Source organism: Stomoxys calcitrans, chromosome 2 (genome assembly GCF_963082655.1).
Source record: "Stomoxys calcitrans chromosome 2, idStoCalc2.1, whole genome shotgun sequence".
NCBI lineage: Eukaryota > Metazoa > Arthropoda > Insecta > Diptera > Muscidae > Stomoxys > Stomoxys calcitrans.
The window spans coordinates 100,903,542-100,920,436 of record NC_081553.1 but is presented as its reverse complement, the minus strand read 5'-3'; the positions used below and the strand labels follow the sequence as shown (position 1 = coordinate 100,920,436).

General features: G+C 33.1%; 1 protein-coding gene across 7 annotated transcripts in view; it reads right to left on the bottom strand.

The window, feature by feature from the left end:
- The window catches only part of LOC106093479 (sodium/potassium-transporting ATPase subunit alpha), a 189,181-nt gene that overhangs the window by 65,852 nt on the left and 106,434 nt on the right, over nucleotides 1–16,895 (bottom strand). For 2 of the 7 annotated variants that reach the window (XM_059362893.1, XM_059362894.1), the window contains exon 3: nucleotides 10,837–10,897. The exons of the other annotated variants lie outside the window; for them this stretch is intronic. In XM_059362893.1, the coding sequence (XP_059218876.1) occupies nucleotides 10,837–10,848 (12 nt within the window). In that variant the 5' untranslated portion in view covers nucleotides 10,849–10,897. The remainder of the gene's footprint in view (nucleotides 1–10,836; nucleotides 10,898–16,895) is intronic. 7 annotated transcript variants of the gene reach the window in all.

Below are 16,895 nucleotides of genomic sequence, written 5' to 3'. Positions count from 1 at the left end.
TTTGGTGTTTGGCGGACTTATGATGGTCGATTTTTAAATTAATTGCTTGTAAACAATTAATTTTCAATTTTATTGTTTGGTTTACGATGTTGTGATTGTTGTTGTTGTTGGAGGGGTTATAGTAAAATAATTAAAGAAAGTATAAAATTGACATCATAGTACTTGCAAACTCTTAATAAACGGAAATAAAACGGAAACGCCATCTGCTGGCAACTTTATGAGAAAAAAAAGATAATATTAAACAAAATTGGAAATTTTTGATATAAGCTATTTTTTTAAAAAATTTTAATTTTATAAAAGAAAATTGACAAACGAAATTTTTTAAGAATTTAAAAAAAAATTGAAAAAAGTATTTTTCCCAGAGTTTTGAAAAAAAGGTCTAAATTTGGTACTAAAAGGTAAATGGTACCAAAAACAGTATATCGGTACTTAATAGCCTTATAAGGATGGACAAATAGTATTTGCGCAAAAAGTACCTTTTTGTAAGTTTTTGGAAAGTACCCTTTTTGTACTCTTTTTGAAAAGTACATTTTTGTACCATTTTTGAAAAATACTTTTTTGCACCTTTAAGGTGCCATAACATATTGTTTTTAATTTCCATTAAAATTATCATTTAATGATTTTTGTGAGTTTATATTATAATTGCAATTTGAAAGTTTTTAGACTGGTACCAAAAGTAGTACTCTATTTAAATTGTTACAAAACATTAGAAGTTAAAATTGTTTTAACCAAAAAAATATGAATAATATCAAAAAAGTTACTGTTTAAAAAGCGATAAACTTGTCAACCAGATTTTCACGAGAGACTACTAAAAACTAGAAACTCTTAATCACTATAAACATCTGCGTCCTTCTTGGTACCATGATGGTACTAAATATGGTACACCAATGCTGAAATACCTCAAAATTAAAAAAAATAGTGTTCCAAATAGTGACCTATTATAAATATTACAAAAAATCAATGAAAGTTTTAACGACGACCTTTTTGGTACCAAAAAACATACGAAATAGTACCAAATATATATATAATACCGCATCAGAAAAAATAAAAAAAAAAAACTTTTCAAATGTATCGAGAGGACTACCAAAAATATCATCTCTTAGAAAAACTACATACAGTTAAGATACAAATTTGTACCGAAATAGTACGCCGATACCAAAACCCTTAAAGAGGATTGATATTGTGTTCACAAAACGTACCTTATCAAAAATTTATTGTATATTTTATAAATATTATAAATTTTTTTGATGAATGGGTATTATAATTTTTTTCGATGATTTTTTTAAGAACTGACCATTTGTACGTTAATGGTGCCAAAAATAGTACCCTATATGAAGATTTTAAACATTATGGACATATCACTGAGCAGAGCAGGAAATAGTAAAAATACTATCCTTTCAGAAAAATTTAAAGATGATGGTGGTTTGAAATCTGTACTTTATGGTACCATGAAGGTACAAAATGGTACTAAAAATAGTACCCCAATTTCCAAAAACAAAAAAATTGATAGATGCATTCAAAAACTACATTGTGGTGCCAAAATACATTCGAAACGTAGACAACAATTATCCTCTATTCTAATGAAAAGGTCAGGTCAGAGCAAAATGGTACCACACCAAAAAATATAGTGAACTATAGAGAGACCCAAAAAATGTGCCAATTTAGTTTCGACATTTGAACTGCAAGAAAATATTTAAAACCCCCTCTCAAAACCCAAATTAATTATTCTCCCAGGTGAAAAGAAAACAACAACAATTTTCCTATTGCTTGGCGTGCCCAAAATATGAAAAATTTTCCATTGAATTTCAACACCCAAACGGCAATAAACGACAACGACAATGTGAATCGTAAATAAAAGACCTTAAAAAAAAGTGATTTGTAATTTTTGCTAGTTTCACTGCTAGCTAAAAAACGAGAATGCGGGTAGAATTTTAACATACATTCAACAAGCTAAATATAATTAAATAACTGTTAAATGTTTAAATTAAAAGCTATGAAACTATAGGCGGCAAACAGTAGCAGTAGTAGCAGCAGCAGCAGTAAAATCAGCAATACTGCCAAGCAGGTTCTACTACATAGAGTGTTCAGCTATACACTACACCACACTATGCAGTACATAAATTTGTACATTCCAAACGATGAACTTGAAAATCAATTTACAAAGTCGCCCGTCCGTTTGAGTTCGAGAACGTAACCAAAATCATACAAAAATCTAACTGCCTGACAACAACAACAGTAGGTAAAGGCAACAATAATATTCATTCTGGCGCATAAAGCCCAGCACAAAAGCAAATAAATCATTTTCAAAGTAGACAACGACTTTTTTGCATCTGTGTGAGTGTGTGTGTTTTGTGTGTTGGGTAGTATGTGTAATTTGTATTTTTGTTTAACAAATTTGTATGTAACATAAAGTGAATAGAATTTATTTTAACTATATATGGGAACACCAACAATAGAATCCAATTTAAATATTTTGTCATATAAATCAGTGAGGGAAAACTCTGGCGAAAAGTATGGCAATGCCGATAGCAAAGGGGGTTAAGGTATACTATATGGTCCATCGAGATGAACATTTAATTTAAAAAGCCAAGACGAAGAGTTTTGATGCCGTTAGATTATTAAAGGTGTTGAGAATATACCTCTGTCTACTCACAATTAGATTAAGATTGCAGCAAACCGGCATAAATAGGGCAGCTGGAACCGATGGGTTACCGCCTGAGGTACTTAAGACTATGACCGACACATTGGTAAGGCGTTTGTTTAACAAACTAAAACTAGATATTGAAGGTTTTGAAAGAAAACTGCTGGCTAAGCATAATAATGCCAAGAATACTCGGCATAAATATGGCAGCTGGATCCGATGGGTTACCGCCTGAGGTACTAAAGACTATGGCCGACACATTGGTGAGGCGTTTGTTTAACAAACAAAATTAGATATTGAAGGTTTTGAAAGAAAACTGCTGGCTTAGCACAATAATGCCAAGGATACTCGACATAAATATGGCAGCTGGAGCCTATGGGTTACCACCTGAGCTATTAAACCCCTCAGACGGCAAATTAATGAGGCTTTTGTACAATAGAAAAAGGTTTGCATTAGATTTGAGAAGTTAGAACTAAGCTCAGCAAAGAATAGAGGATTAATTAAAGTATGTTCTGACGGTGTTTTGTGAAAACCACTGTTAATAGGATGTGATGTTAAAGGCCTGTTCAGCCCGGATTAAAGAAATGCGTGAGCGCCTATGACGCCGATCACCTGGGTTCAAATCCCGGCGTGAACATCAGAAAAGTTTTCGTTTTCAGCAGTGATTATCCCCATAGATATGCTGGCGATATTTGTAGGGTATCCCGTTCAAATCCTGTCGACATTTGTAAGGTATCCAGCCATGTTAAACCTTCTCTTACAAGTGGTGTTGTTAAGCCATGACGTCGTTGATATGACAGAAATAGCATCTTCATGGAAAATTTATGTATGTATGAAAAGACTTTTAAAGTACCCATAGTAATACACATGGATTGTTCGAAAGAGTAATTCTCAGTTACGCATTGGAAGGTCGAATACTACGACTTTAAGGTAGTCAGGGACATTATCTAACTTGGAACTATCTTAAACAAACTAAGCATCATCTATGTGGTTTTGGTAGCCACATTTTCATGTGCAGGTGTTGATACACGTCAAGCTCCTGTGGGTGAGCAAGCTCGTTCCGGATCGCTGCGGGAATAGTTTGGCCATTGGTTATGTAAAGACGCCTTGTCATATCGAGCAATATAGGTACTCAATATTTGGGCATGGGCGCATGGCCACTCACTGAGACTCTCCGCTCGATACCGCTGAATGTCCACGACTACCGTTGCAGCTACTCCGTGTGGAGTATTCCACTATCCGCAACATATGGACGCGCCCGGTAGCTCGCAGTTAAGCTTCTCCTGACAGCAATGAACACCACACAGATCGGACTTGAACGTTCCAGCCTGTATTCCGTGCTCGGATAGCTGTGAGTACCATATATGAGTTACATGGGAGTTATTGCGAAATTTTTAAAAGCAGAGATAATAGTACATGGAGTGTTCGAGAGAGGAACTCTTGCTCAAGAGGGCATTGAGGAAAAATGGAAAAGTTATGTAACTAACCATCATTATACAAAGCCAAACACAATTTCAGGGATATTAAGATCAATATGTCAATTGAGTTCTTCTTTAGGCTGAATAAACATTTTGGAGCCAGAGGTGAGAGTATGTGGAGTGTTCAAAAGAGAAATCCCCCACTTGGCTATCAAAGAAAATGGTCTACAAAACACTGATACTTCTTGTGCTCGTATATGGTTCGCATTTGAAAGCAGATGAGGTAGTTCTAGGAGTGTTTGAGAGACTACTATGTGGCAATCTGCATTAAAAGATGATAATGGAGTCGTATGAATCAAAAGCAGCGTAAGCTGACATTTGAAAAGGTTAATTGCTTTGTTGTTAGAAAGATCCTTAAGCTGAAAATTGCTTAAAAATCAAGAAGCTGGTGATGATTCAAGCAGGCACCACCACTGTGGTACAAGGTATTATAACTTTGTGCGTTTGTTTGCAACGCTATGAAGAAGAAGAGTTAGACTCATTGATAAGCATACCGATCGGCTTAGAATCACTTGCTGTTTCGATTAATTTATGGCCGTCTGTCTGCCTATCCATGTTTTCTTGTGATCAAGGTACAGGTGGCATTTGTAGTCCGAATGACGTAAAATTTTGCAAGTCACTTTTTGGGTCCAAGCATGAACGCTATTGATTTTGATCAAATTTTTTGATTAAATTCGATCAGATTTAGATGCAGTTCCGATATATATCTTTCATCCGATATGGCCTAAAGGGGCTATGGTGCCACCATTTTGGTCCAATCTTTACGAAATTTGGGATGAGATGTTTTATTTGATGTACCAATACATGTGTAAAATTTCATAAAAATCGGTCTAGATTTAGATATAGCTCCCATATATATCCTTCAACCGATATGGCCTTTTTAGGCTTTAGTAGCCACAATTTTAATCCAATCTCTACAAAATTTTACATGAGATGCTTTATTTGACGTCTCAGAATGTGTACAAAATTTTATCAAAATCGGTCCAGATTTTGATATATCTCCCATATATATCTTTCATACGATATGACTTTTTTGGTCCAACCTTTACAAAATTTTGCATGAGATGTTTTATTTGACGTCCCAATGTTTGCAAAATTTCATAAAAATCGGTGAAGATTCAGACATAGCTCTCACATATATTTTTCATCCGATATGGACTTTGTAGGCTGTAGTAGCCACAATTTTGGTCAGATCTTGACAAAATGTTTCTTGATGATATCTCAAGGTGCTACATCAGAAATAGTCTTTTTTAGGCTGTAGTAGCCAAAATTTGGGTGCTATCGAAAAAAAAATAATCTTCTATTCGATATTTCAATGGGCATGCAAAGTCTGACTAGATTTTGACTTAGGTTCTGTGTATTAAAAGAAGAACGTACACTCATTGGTGTACGGTGGTTTATAGTCGGCTTCACTTGAATCTTGCCTTTCCTTAGAGGTTGTGGATTGTTTTTTATATAAAAATTTATAAAAAAATTTGTTAATATGTTAGTCATTATCTTTGAATTTGCTGACGGCTTTAAGGTATTTCTTCCCCGAAACATTTTAATTTGATTCCAATTAAATAGAATTTCTATTAAAATTTCACGTTTCCATTTGTCTGCTATTATTTGACAATCGTTTCTTGCTATCACCGACACAGACAATCAATTCATCAGAAATACTTCAAAGTCATGAAAGGGGATTCCAAGCACAGCTGAGAGCTCAAGTTGAATAAAATGCATAATCAGGCACATGTGATTCGGTTAAAGCCGGTTTTGTGTTTTCGTTAAATTGACTTAAAGTTTGTTGTTGTTATGCTTTGGCTGTAAGTAATTTGAACTGCAATGGCCAAGAGAGTTTATAAACAATACAAGGGGATTTCCCCCTATCCATACTGCCAAGGAGGGAGGAGGAGATAGCGCTATATGAATATTAATTAACCATAAACACTCATGTGGGGCACTCCATGGCTTAAGGTAGGTAAAATCTTAAAATCCAAACATTTTGATTGATTTTGTTACAAAAAATCCCCTTAATTTGTTCCCTAATCTTTTTACAACACTTAAAGCTCAAGCTGTAAGAGTGGATAGAAAAAATGTTTGAAAGATTTTTGTGCGTACGCTAGGTGGTATGCTGGGGGGGAGTTATAAATTACATTAAATTTTATTTGGTTGTATTGTTGTTTACTTGTATGGGGAAGGCTTTTATGAGCACAGTTTGTTGTTTGGTTTATTGGTTTCATCTGGTTTGAAAACTGGTTAAAACTCGAATATGAGAATAATCACATTTTTTTCCTGTGTTGTGTTGGAGGAAAGAAGACATGTATTTTGATAATAATAATAATCATGATTTGTTATGGTTTTTGTTTCTGTTTTTTTCTTCTACTTTTTTGGGGAATAGTATTTTTTTGCCCATTTTATTCCTTTGGTTTTGTCCGACATTTATTTTTATCATTTTGTGGCGTGCCAGTGTCTGGCCGGCTGCATTTGGTAAATAGTCATCGAAAAGTGTTTTGTTGATATTTATTTTTGAAAAGAGGAAACCAAATTGAAAATAACTTTCCATTGGGCATTGTGTGTTAGTCGCGATTCGGTGTGTGCACTCAATGTCATGTTATCTTAACCCACATAAGGAAACAGGCCAATTGTTTATAATAATTGGGTTAACCTTTTCTTAGATGGGGGTGTATGAGAATAAAGGGGAAAATTTTTTTGAAAAAAAAAAACAAAAATTTAAATTGACTTTAAAAATAAATTAAAAATTTTAGAATCTCTAAATACAAAATTCTTAAATTTTAGGGGGTAAAATCTTCGGTACCATGACGGCTGGCCGTCCATTACTTTTTCTTATTTTAATGAAATTTCATAAATTGATCTTTATATGGATGGTATAATTAATAAGGAAATCTGAAGAAATATGTAAATTTTTTGTAAAGGAAAAATTTTAAAGAAATACATTAAAAAAATATTTCTTTTTCTGTAAAAATTTATAAAATCTAAAGCAAAAATTATTATTTTAAAATTATTATTTTTTTTTTTTTTTTGGAATTCTTTTCCTATTATTTTATTTATCTTCTATTATTTGAAATCTTGTATCTTTTTATACTCTACACCATAGAATGGGGGTATACTAATTTCGTCTTTCCGTTTGTAACATCTCGAAATATTCATCGTCATGTCATTTTAAGTCCATCTAGTTATGCGAAACTGTTTGTCTGTCTGTCCTTCAGCCTGACGAAAGCACGCTAACTTTCGAAGGAGTATAGCAAGCCGTTTGAAATTTTGCATAAATACTTCCTGTTAATGTAGGCCGGTTGGGATTGTAAATGGGTCAAATAGGTCCATGTTAAGATATAGCTCTCATGTAAAACGATCTCCCGATTACATATCTTGAGCCTCTAGAGAGCGCAATTCTTATATTATTTGGCTGACATTTTGCGTTACGACTTCTACTATGTCTGAATTGGTACAAAACCTGATAAAGCTCCGATATAAACGATCTCCCGATTTTACTTTTTAAACCCCTAAAATACATAATTCTTATTTAATTTGATTGAAAATTTGGACAACGACTTCTTTTATGACCTTCAACATACATACGTGCCAAATAAGAGCTGAATATCTATTATCCAGGTTGTTGTTGTTGTAGCAGTGTAATATACACTGTGGTGGCAACCCTTGCCCATGAAGAACTCCATCGGGTCAATTCCGTGCGTACAACCGGCTGCCATGGGATTGTGCGATCTTGGGATCCTGGTATACCTTCCATACAAACCGATCTGAAGATTCCACTTTTTAAGCCGCCAGATGGCGCAATTCTCATCTAATTTGGCTGAAATTTTGCACAAGAACTTTTTCTTTGACTTTCAATATACGTGTCAAGTACGGTCTGGATCGGTCCATAACATGATATAGCTCCCATATAAACCCATCTCCCGATTTTACTTCTTGAGATGCTATAGGGCTCAATCATTATCCGATTTGGCTGAATTTATGCACAAGGACTATGACTTTCAACGTACCTTGCCTGGTCTGAATCGGTACAAAACCTAATATAGCTCCCATATAAACCCATCTCCCGATTTTACTTCTTGAGATCCATATTGCGCAATTTTTATCCGATTTGGGCTGAAATTTTCTTCTTTTATGGCCTTCAACATGCGTGCCGTGTATGGTCTGAATCGGACCATAAATTCCTATCCATTATCCTTTGTTTTCCCATAAAGAGATACCGATTTCATTGAAATTCGGCATAGTGAGTTTTTAGGCCCGCCGTTATCCGAACCGAAGATGGTCCAGATCGGAACATGTTTGTATATAGCTATCATATAAACCGATCTGCCGATTTTGGGTCTTAGGCTTAAAACAGGCGAATTTCTTACCCTATTTCGTTGAAATTTAAAACAGTGAGTTCTATCAAGATTCCCAACATTTGTACCGAATATGGTCCAGATCGAGTTATATTTAGATATAGCTACCATAGAGATCGATCTTCAGCTTTAGGTTCTAAAGACCATAAAAGGCGCATTTATTCTCCGATTAAGCTGAAATTTGAAACAGTGGGTTGCACAAGGGACCTAAACATCCGACCTTAATATGGTGTATATCGGACCATATTTGAATACAGTTGCCATATAGACCAATATGCCGACTAAGGGTCTCAAGCCAATAACAGGCGCATTTATTACCGGATTTCGTTGGAATTCAGAACAGTGAGTTTTATTAGGTCCCCCGATATCCGAACCAATGATGGTCCAGATATGAATATATTTCGATATAACTGCCATATAGACCGATCTTCCTATTTTGGGTCTTAGGCCTATAACAGGCACATTTATTACCCGATTTCGCTGAAACAGTGAGTTGTATTAAGACTTCCAACATCTTTGCCGAAAATGGGCCATACCGGGCTATTTTGAGATATAGTTGACATAGAGACCAATCTTCAGCTTTAGGATCTAAAGACCATAAAAGGTGCATTTGTCCTCCGATTTTGCTGAAGTTTCAAGCAGAGAGCTGCTTTAAGATCCCGACGTCCAACCCAAATAAATGTATTTCTGAAATTATTTTTTCTAACAATTAATAATTGTTATATCTACAATCCATGAAGTATAATATTTAGAAATTCTTTATCTTAATAAAATTTTAATATTTTCTATATAAGACTTCAACTCACTCTTCATCCTCATCTACGTTCATATTGTTTTTATATTTTCTCAATGAATCACATAGAGATAGGAAACTTTACTGAGACATCATAATTAGCCTGCACTATTGAAATAGTTTGTGGTCACGCTATAAGAAAAAAAAAAAAACACAAAAATACCTACTAGACCACTAGAGTTCAAATATAAAATACCTAGTCACGTTTTATTAATGATAGTACATAATTTTTTCAATTTGCAAAAGTAACATAAATATTTAAACAAAAAAACCAATAGAAATAAAATTTTGTTTATTGTATTTTTCTTAGAAATTTTAACAAAGCTTTATATTGTGGTTAAATCACTAACCCTGTCATAATGTCAGCTTTGTGAGTTCATTGAAATCGAAATGCAATCACGTGGTGGCAGTAAAATTGAATAATGAAAGAAAAAAAAATTTTTTTTTGAAACTTCCATAAAACTGGTTTCGATAACGAATAGCGTATTACATGGATGTAAAATGAGATACACATATATAAAAAAAAAATATATATATACATATAAGGCCATAAATCTGAAAAAAGATACTTTGGAGAAATATGATGCAAATGTAGCAACTTTTCTCTAATATCAATAAAAGATAATCAATCAGTCCAATTATTTAAAACGTAACGTTATTATTCAATTAATGAAGACGTAAAGTGGCATAACGTTACATTCATTTTTAATTTGAATGGAATGTTACAAAACGTTGAGGTAATGATAAGTTCGGTTTTTGGTAAATACCAAGAACTTACAATAAAATTTTTATTCAAACGTAACATAACGTTATGAATGTTAAGTAGATTTTTTACATGTGTATCATAAGTGGACCAAGGAATCATTTCCAAACAGAGGCGAGTCGATACAAAAACTATACATTATAACTATTAATTTTCTTATCCAGTTACTCAAAACGTAACGTGGGTTAATGCATTTAGTTTTTAATTTCAAAGTGTCTGGACGCATTTTTATTGACTTTTAGTTGCCCTATTGGAAATAACGAAGTTCCAGTCGATACAAAAACTATAAACTATAACTATAAATTGTCTTGCCCAGTTACTTAAAACGTAACGTAGGTTAATGCATTTCATTTCATAGTGTCTGGACACATTTTTATTGACTTTTAATTGCCCTATTAGAAATAAGAAATTCCTAAAATAAACCCGAATTTCTTTTTTTTTTTATTCAAAAAATTTCCTTAGAGTTGATATATCAAATCATTTTCTGTTTGTTTCTTTATCGCAACAAATATTTAAATTTTTTCCTAGATACATTATTATTATTTTCGTTTTTGCTTAGTGTTTTAAGCTTTTACGATGTGCCATAATAAAAATGTGCACATCAAGATAATTGTTAATATTTAGGAGAAGGTTGAGACAATGACAGCAACAAATACAAAAAAATAGATATATATGCATATAAGATAATAAGTAAGGGAGAATAGGAATAATTGCTTAATACTTAATGTGATAATGATAATGAAAACGAAGAAACATAAAAAATAAAAATTGTACAATATATATAAGCAAAGAAAACAAAGCACCATACTAACCTGATCATTCATTTCGATGTGTGTTTTTTTGGTTTAAGTTCTTGCAAAACTATAAATAATACTGGAAATTTTAATGAAAAAAACAAAAATATACAAAACAACCAATTCGAAAAAGTTAAAACAAAACGAATATTATGCAATCTGAAGGATATGAAGGAAAGAAAAAAAAAACATTTATGAAAACTGCGAGAGGGTTTTTTTTCAAAAGCCTTAGGAGAGCAAAGTTTTCGCTTATGCCACATCATCATCACCACCACAACAATCAAAAAAAGGCTGTAGTAATTTTTCAACATTTGTTTAAGAGAGTTAAAACAATTGCGAGAGCGAAACACACTGAAGAGAGTTGCTAAGCTAAAAGGAGGATAAAAAGGGCTAATATTGAAAATAAATCATAAAATGTATAAAAAGTTTATTTCGGTCTTTAAAAAAGATTTTTCTTTTTTTTGCATATAAAATCCTGCAGAAAACACAGCTGTTCCCCGTATCTGTGTTAATGATTATCGATAATCGATAACAACAGCTGCCACAACATGTCATTTCGTTGCCTTAAGTTGGCGCCACACACACACATTCAATGACGTTAGGCATTTTTAGGGCACACATATGCAAGTGTTTAACCTTTAGAGAACTTAAAAGAAACCGCTATGCACTTGCATATGCAATAAGAGAGAGTGGCAGAGAGAGAGAGAGGTGGAGGGCAAAACAAAATGCTATAAAGGTTTATTTCTTTATTTAAGTAAAAAAAATATTCATTTAAATAAAAGGTTTAACCTTTTATATTTGCAATATTGAAGGCTGTTAAAGTTTTACTTGCATGCAAAAATTCAATAGTGAGAGAGAGTGAGTAAGAGAGAGAGAAAGAATATTTGTGACCACTGGAAGCACAGTTCGGTAAATAAGTAGAAAGAGAGAGAGAGAGCAACTGGAAAAATATTACCATAAATAAACTTTCGATTAGTTACATAAACTACTGAATTTAATATTTTTTCCAAGAGAAAAATTAATTTTTATATAAAGATGGCAATACGGTGTTGTCACAATATATAAATATTCATATATACACTTTGTAAATTTTTCAATGTTTACATAACATACATAGGCGAATACTGTGATACACGCAAGCCTGGGGCCAAACTCTTATGTAAAAATCAAGTGGTGAAAGACATCTCGAAGTTTGCTATCTGAGATAGGAGAATGAGCGCAGAAGATAGTGCCGTTTAGAAATCTTTTCTTGGTTCGGGTATTGGGACAAATGCTCTGTAATAGCCAATTAAAGTAAAGTAAGCATACATATAGGACGGAATATCTGACTTGGATTTTTCGGGTTACTGAGAGCGCACAACAAGCCGATTATTGGCTTAGCTCTATGTCCAAAGTGGCATGGGACGGGTTATTATGTGTACCCTCTTTTCAACCTTACCTAACCTATATCGTATTTGTATATCGTGCTTGCGTCAAATTAGTCAGCACGTAACGCAAGTAGAAACTTTTTCAAAATAATCCCAAAACATATATTTCCATCCTCTACAAGTAAGAATGTGCCAAGTTTAACACAAATTACAGCTTCGAAGGTTTCAAGAAGCCAATACGGAGGATATTTTATGGGTAGTAGTATCGAGTTGCAAGGAATTCCCGGCACATTTTTTCAGGTTATTGAGAGCGCATCGGCTTGCTGGCTTAACTGTATGTCCTAAGTGGTCCCATGCCACTTTTCATATGTGTACCATCTTTTTTAACCTAACCTATATCGTATTTGTGTATGGTACTTGTTTTAAATTAGTCAGTACGTAACGTAAATACAAAATTATCAAATAATTCCAAAACAAATATTTTTATTCTAAGCTAATGAGAATGTGACAAGTTTAGCACAAATTAAGGTTTGAAGGTTTCAAGAAGCCAAATCGAAAAACTATGATGAATCCATTTAAGCCTTATTTGGTGTGGTTTAAGTTAATCAGTAGTTTAAGTTAATCAAAGTTTTTCCAAATAATTCCAAAACAAATAAAGGTTCGCAATGGCTTGAATATTGCAAGAAAGATTATTCGAGAGATATATTGGAGCAATGAAGAATTGTCTCTCCGAGTTCAAGCAATTTATTTTAAGCGGTATAATTTACACCAATAAAGGGAATCTGTGCAAACTTTGCTGCCGATAGCATTATTTGTTCCAGCGCTATCGTGATTTTGATATATAGCTTGATATGGTTGGATCCACTTAAAACGTTATGGTGATCCAAAATATTTTTGCTAAACAGAGTCCCAGGAGAATACTTTAATCCATCGAAATGATTGGATTTATAATTCAACATCTTGTGAAGGGCTTCAACAGATTCTTACATATTTAGCCGAATGAATAGCATGCCTCAGGGTTATTGCTCTTGTAAAGTGGTTATACATGGCTGAAATTGACAAGTGAGGAGAGTTTACCTACAGCTGAGAAATCATAGAATGGAGTTCTTAAATAATGGTGAACAATGTGTAGCAAATATTACAAATCACCAAGAGAGAAATGTCAGTTTGAACACATTTTGTGCATGACATGCCAACATCTGTGTGCACATTTTTGATCACGCCGAGTTTGTTTCTGACAATTTGCAAATTTGCCCATGAATATTACATTAAGGAACAGCGACAAACTTTTGACATATCGCTGAGTGCTGTTCTATTCAAGTTAAAGCTGAATTGTAAGAGGTCTCCTTTTTGTAGCCTAGTCCGCCAAGTCTAGAACAACACCTCTTTGGAGAGATTGTTTGATTTTTGGTGTGTAAGCATGGATTAAGTTTAAAATAAGTTTGCTTTCTTCGTTATAAAGAATTTGAAGATAAAAATGCATTTTTAGTATGTTTTAGGTTAGTTTTATGATGATATGAATATGGAATATTATTTCAAATTCTTTACACTTTAGAGTAAAATCTGGAGAAAAAAACAGTAGTACTTTGGGGACATAATGGTTAAGGCCAAAAACTGTGAAGAAGCTATTTTATGTTATTTTTCGACTGATATAAACTTGATATACCTATTTAAAACCCTATAGTGCTTAACCGTAAAAGCTACGCTGTAGAAAAACTAAAAATTTTTGCCACTTTGGGGACATATAATTGTTGAGGATTAATTTTTTCGATTAATCGATTATTCGTAACCTTGAAAATGAAATATTTTTCAAACAAACAAATATTCAAATAATTTATAACGGTTAAAGGGTTAATCCTTTTGATGTTAAAACAGCTTAAAAACATATGAATGGTGTCATTTGCCCGCATATTTTCAATGAATTGGACCCTATTGGGGAAAATTTCATTCGATTGGCATCGACCGTCTGTCGAAATCACGGTCGAACGAATGAAGATATTCACTTGAAATTTTGTACAGGTACTTTTTTATTGATGTACAATAGATATTTAGGTATTGCAAACGGGCCACATGGTGCGGAGATTAGCATGTCCGCCTGTGACGCCAAACGTCTAAGTTAAAATCCCGGCGTGAACATCAGATGGCTACATTTATGAGGTATCCTGCCATGTTAAAACATCTCTACCAAGTGGAGTCGCTATGCGGCACGCTCTTCGGACTCGGCATTCAAGTTTATGAAAGGAGGCCCCTTGTTATTAAGCTCAAATTTTAATTGGACAGTACTTGCATTGATATTAGAGAAGTATCCCCTGCTCCTTTGCGGAGTGTTCATGGGAAGTTTAGATTTGATTTCTTGAGTCTCTAGAAGCCTAACCATTTGGCTGAAATTGTGTTCGTAATAGTTTATTATGACTCTTCAAATCGGCCGACAACTTCATGTAGGTCCTATATAAACCGATATTCCTATTAGTCTTTTACAATTTTTTCCTGATTTGGGAGAAACTACACACATGCCTATCAACAAAGTACATTTTGTGGACATTTTCAGCAGAATCCATGATAGTGCGTTGCCAAGATTTTTGTTACTTCAGATTAGTCAAATATTTGACCCAACTTGTTTGTAATTTTTACCCAAAATATGTAAAATTTGTACATTCTTGATTTGGTATTCTCACATTAGATGTTGTTTGTTCAAAAACAAATCAAAATTTTGGACAAATAAAATGTGTCTAATTTGAATACAAATCAAGAATGTAAGAATTTGACATATCTTGGGCAAATAGGATAAATCTAGTTGCGTCAAATATTTGACTAATCTGAACCTACCTTTAGCCGTAATATTTATCGGCTTTTATCCTAAGTAAGAATTTTTTTTTGAGTTTTTTCCAAATTTTTTACTTCATTCCAGTTATATGACTACTTTACGATTATGTAATTCGTGGAAAATTTGTTTAATGCTCCACTTTTTATTTTTTCACATTTGTGAAAGAGAGTTCGTTGCCTTTGGATTCATAACGATATGGAAAAAAGGATAAAGAGAAGTGAAGTTTTAGTACAGGATTAGGTAAGACAAAAATCTCTTTTTTTATACCGATTTTCGTAAAACGAGACTTACATAACATTTAGAAGAATGTATGGCCATATTTGTTAAATTAATTTAAGGAAATCAAGGGAATAAACTTAATTTTAATGTCGTTAAATTCTCAAACATTCAAGCATTTCATATAAAAGGAGAAAAACTGAAAATTACATAAAATAATTATTTGCTGAATTTATGTAAGGGAATGTGATTATGGAAGCAAATGTGAAATAGTTGAAAGCTTTTTTTTTGCTGAGAGCATTGTAAACTCTCATTTCCTTTTTTCCTCCTTCTTTTTTCTCTCTTTAAGCGTGGTAATGCTACCTCAAGTTTCTTAATACTAAAACAGTTAAATATGGGCTTTTAGTTTTGTGAGAAGTTATGCTTTTAGCATAAAAATCTCTTGCCTTTATTTAGAGTTATACTGATTTGAGAAACAAATAGTTGCAATACGTTTTCTCCTATGAGGAAAAAATGAGGCAATGTGCCTCCGCGGCTTTCGCTCTCATCCTCTCTTTGAGAAAAAATAGTTCCAATACGTTTTCTCCTATGAAAAAATTTAAAGCTCTGAGTCTCCATGGCTCTCTCTTTCTATTTTCAACATCACAATAAAGTATGTTGGTTTAAGTTTAGCGCTCTCTTCTTGAATATGGATGTAAGAGATTGAAACCAGTTATACTCTCTCACTTTAATCTATACATTGAGTAGTGTTGTCACACATTTGGTGCTTTTCCCACTCTTTCTTTCTCTTCTAGCAAGAGCTTTATGTCACTTTGATATAAAGCTAAATGGTAGTTTTAAAATCATTGGCAGACTTGAAAAACCGAAGGGTGAAGTTTACGAATTTAGTTTCCTGCAGGTATAATACCTTATAAAAAAAAGGTCATAAAGATTTAGTTTTGGCACTTATTGATGAGGGAGGTCATGGAATTGCACTCTTCTTAGTGACTGGATTTTAATTTCATTCGATGAAGTTGGATTTTTAGTTGTTATTTGCAAGATTTTTAAACTTTTATCAAAAATTAAAAAATGTACTAAATTTATCATTTTGATAAATAGGTATCTTTGAAAATAATGATAAACGATTTGCTCGTTTTTTTTTTACTTTTTTAACTTGGAAGAAGCCAATTAGGGCTGCAGATTTGGAGCGGGATTTCTTTGATTTTTAAACTTTTTTTTATAAAACAATCAAAAAAAATTATCTAAATTTATTATTTGATAAATGGGTATATTTGATAATAACAATATACGATTTGCTCTTTTTTTGAAATTATTTGACCTGTGAAGAAGTCAATAAGAGCGGCTAATTTGGAGCAGTATTTCTTTGATTAGGGATTTTAAAATTTTACAAGTTAAAACTTTAACAAGTTTTAAACTTTAGAGGTGGCATTAGGCAATCATTTTTTAATCTGGAAATTCAACCATTAGACCCAGGATTCACTGAATAAGGTTAAGCCAAGCGATTAGCCGATATACTTTTTTTTAATATTTGGCAGTACTTGGCATTGAGGATGTCAACTTGTTCTCTTTTTACATTCATTCTTTGTTTACGTTTTCTCCTATATGATGACATTTTCAATCGTCAGATTTGACATCCTTAATGATGTTTATGGGGCCTATCCACTTTGTGT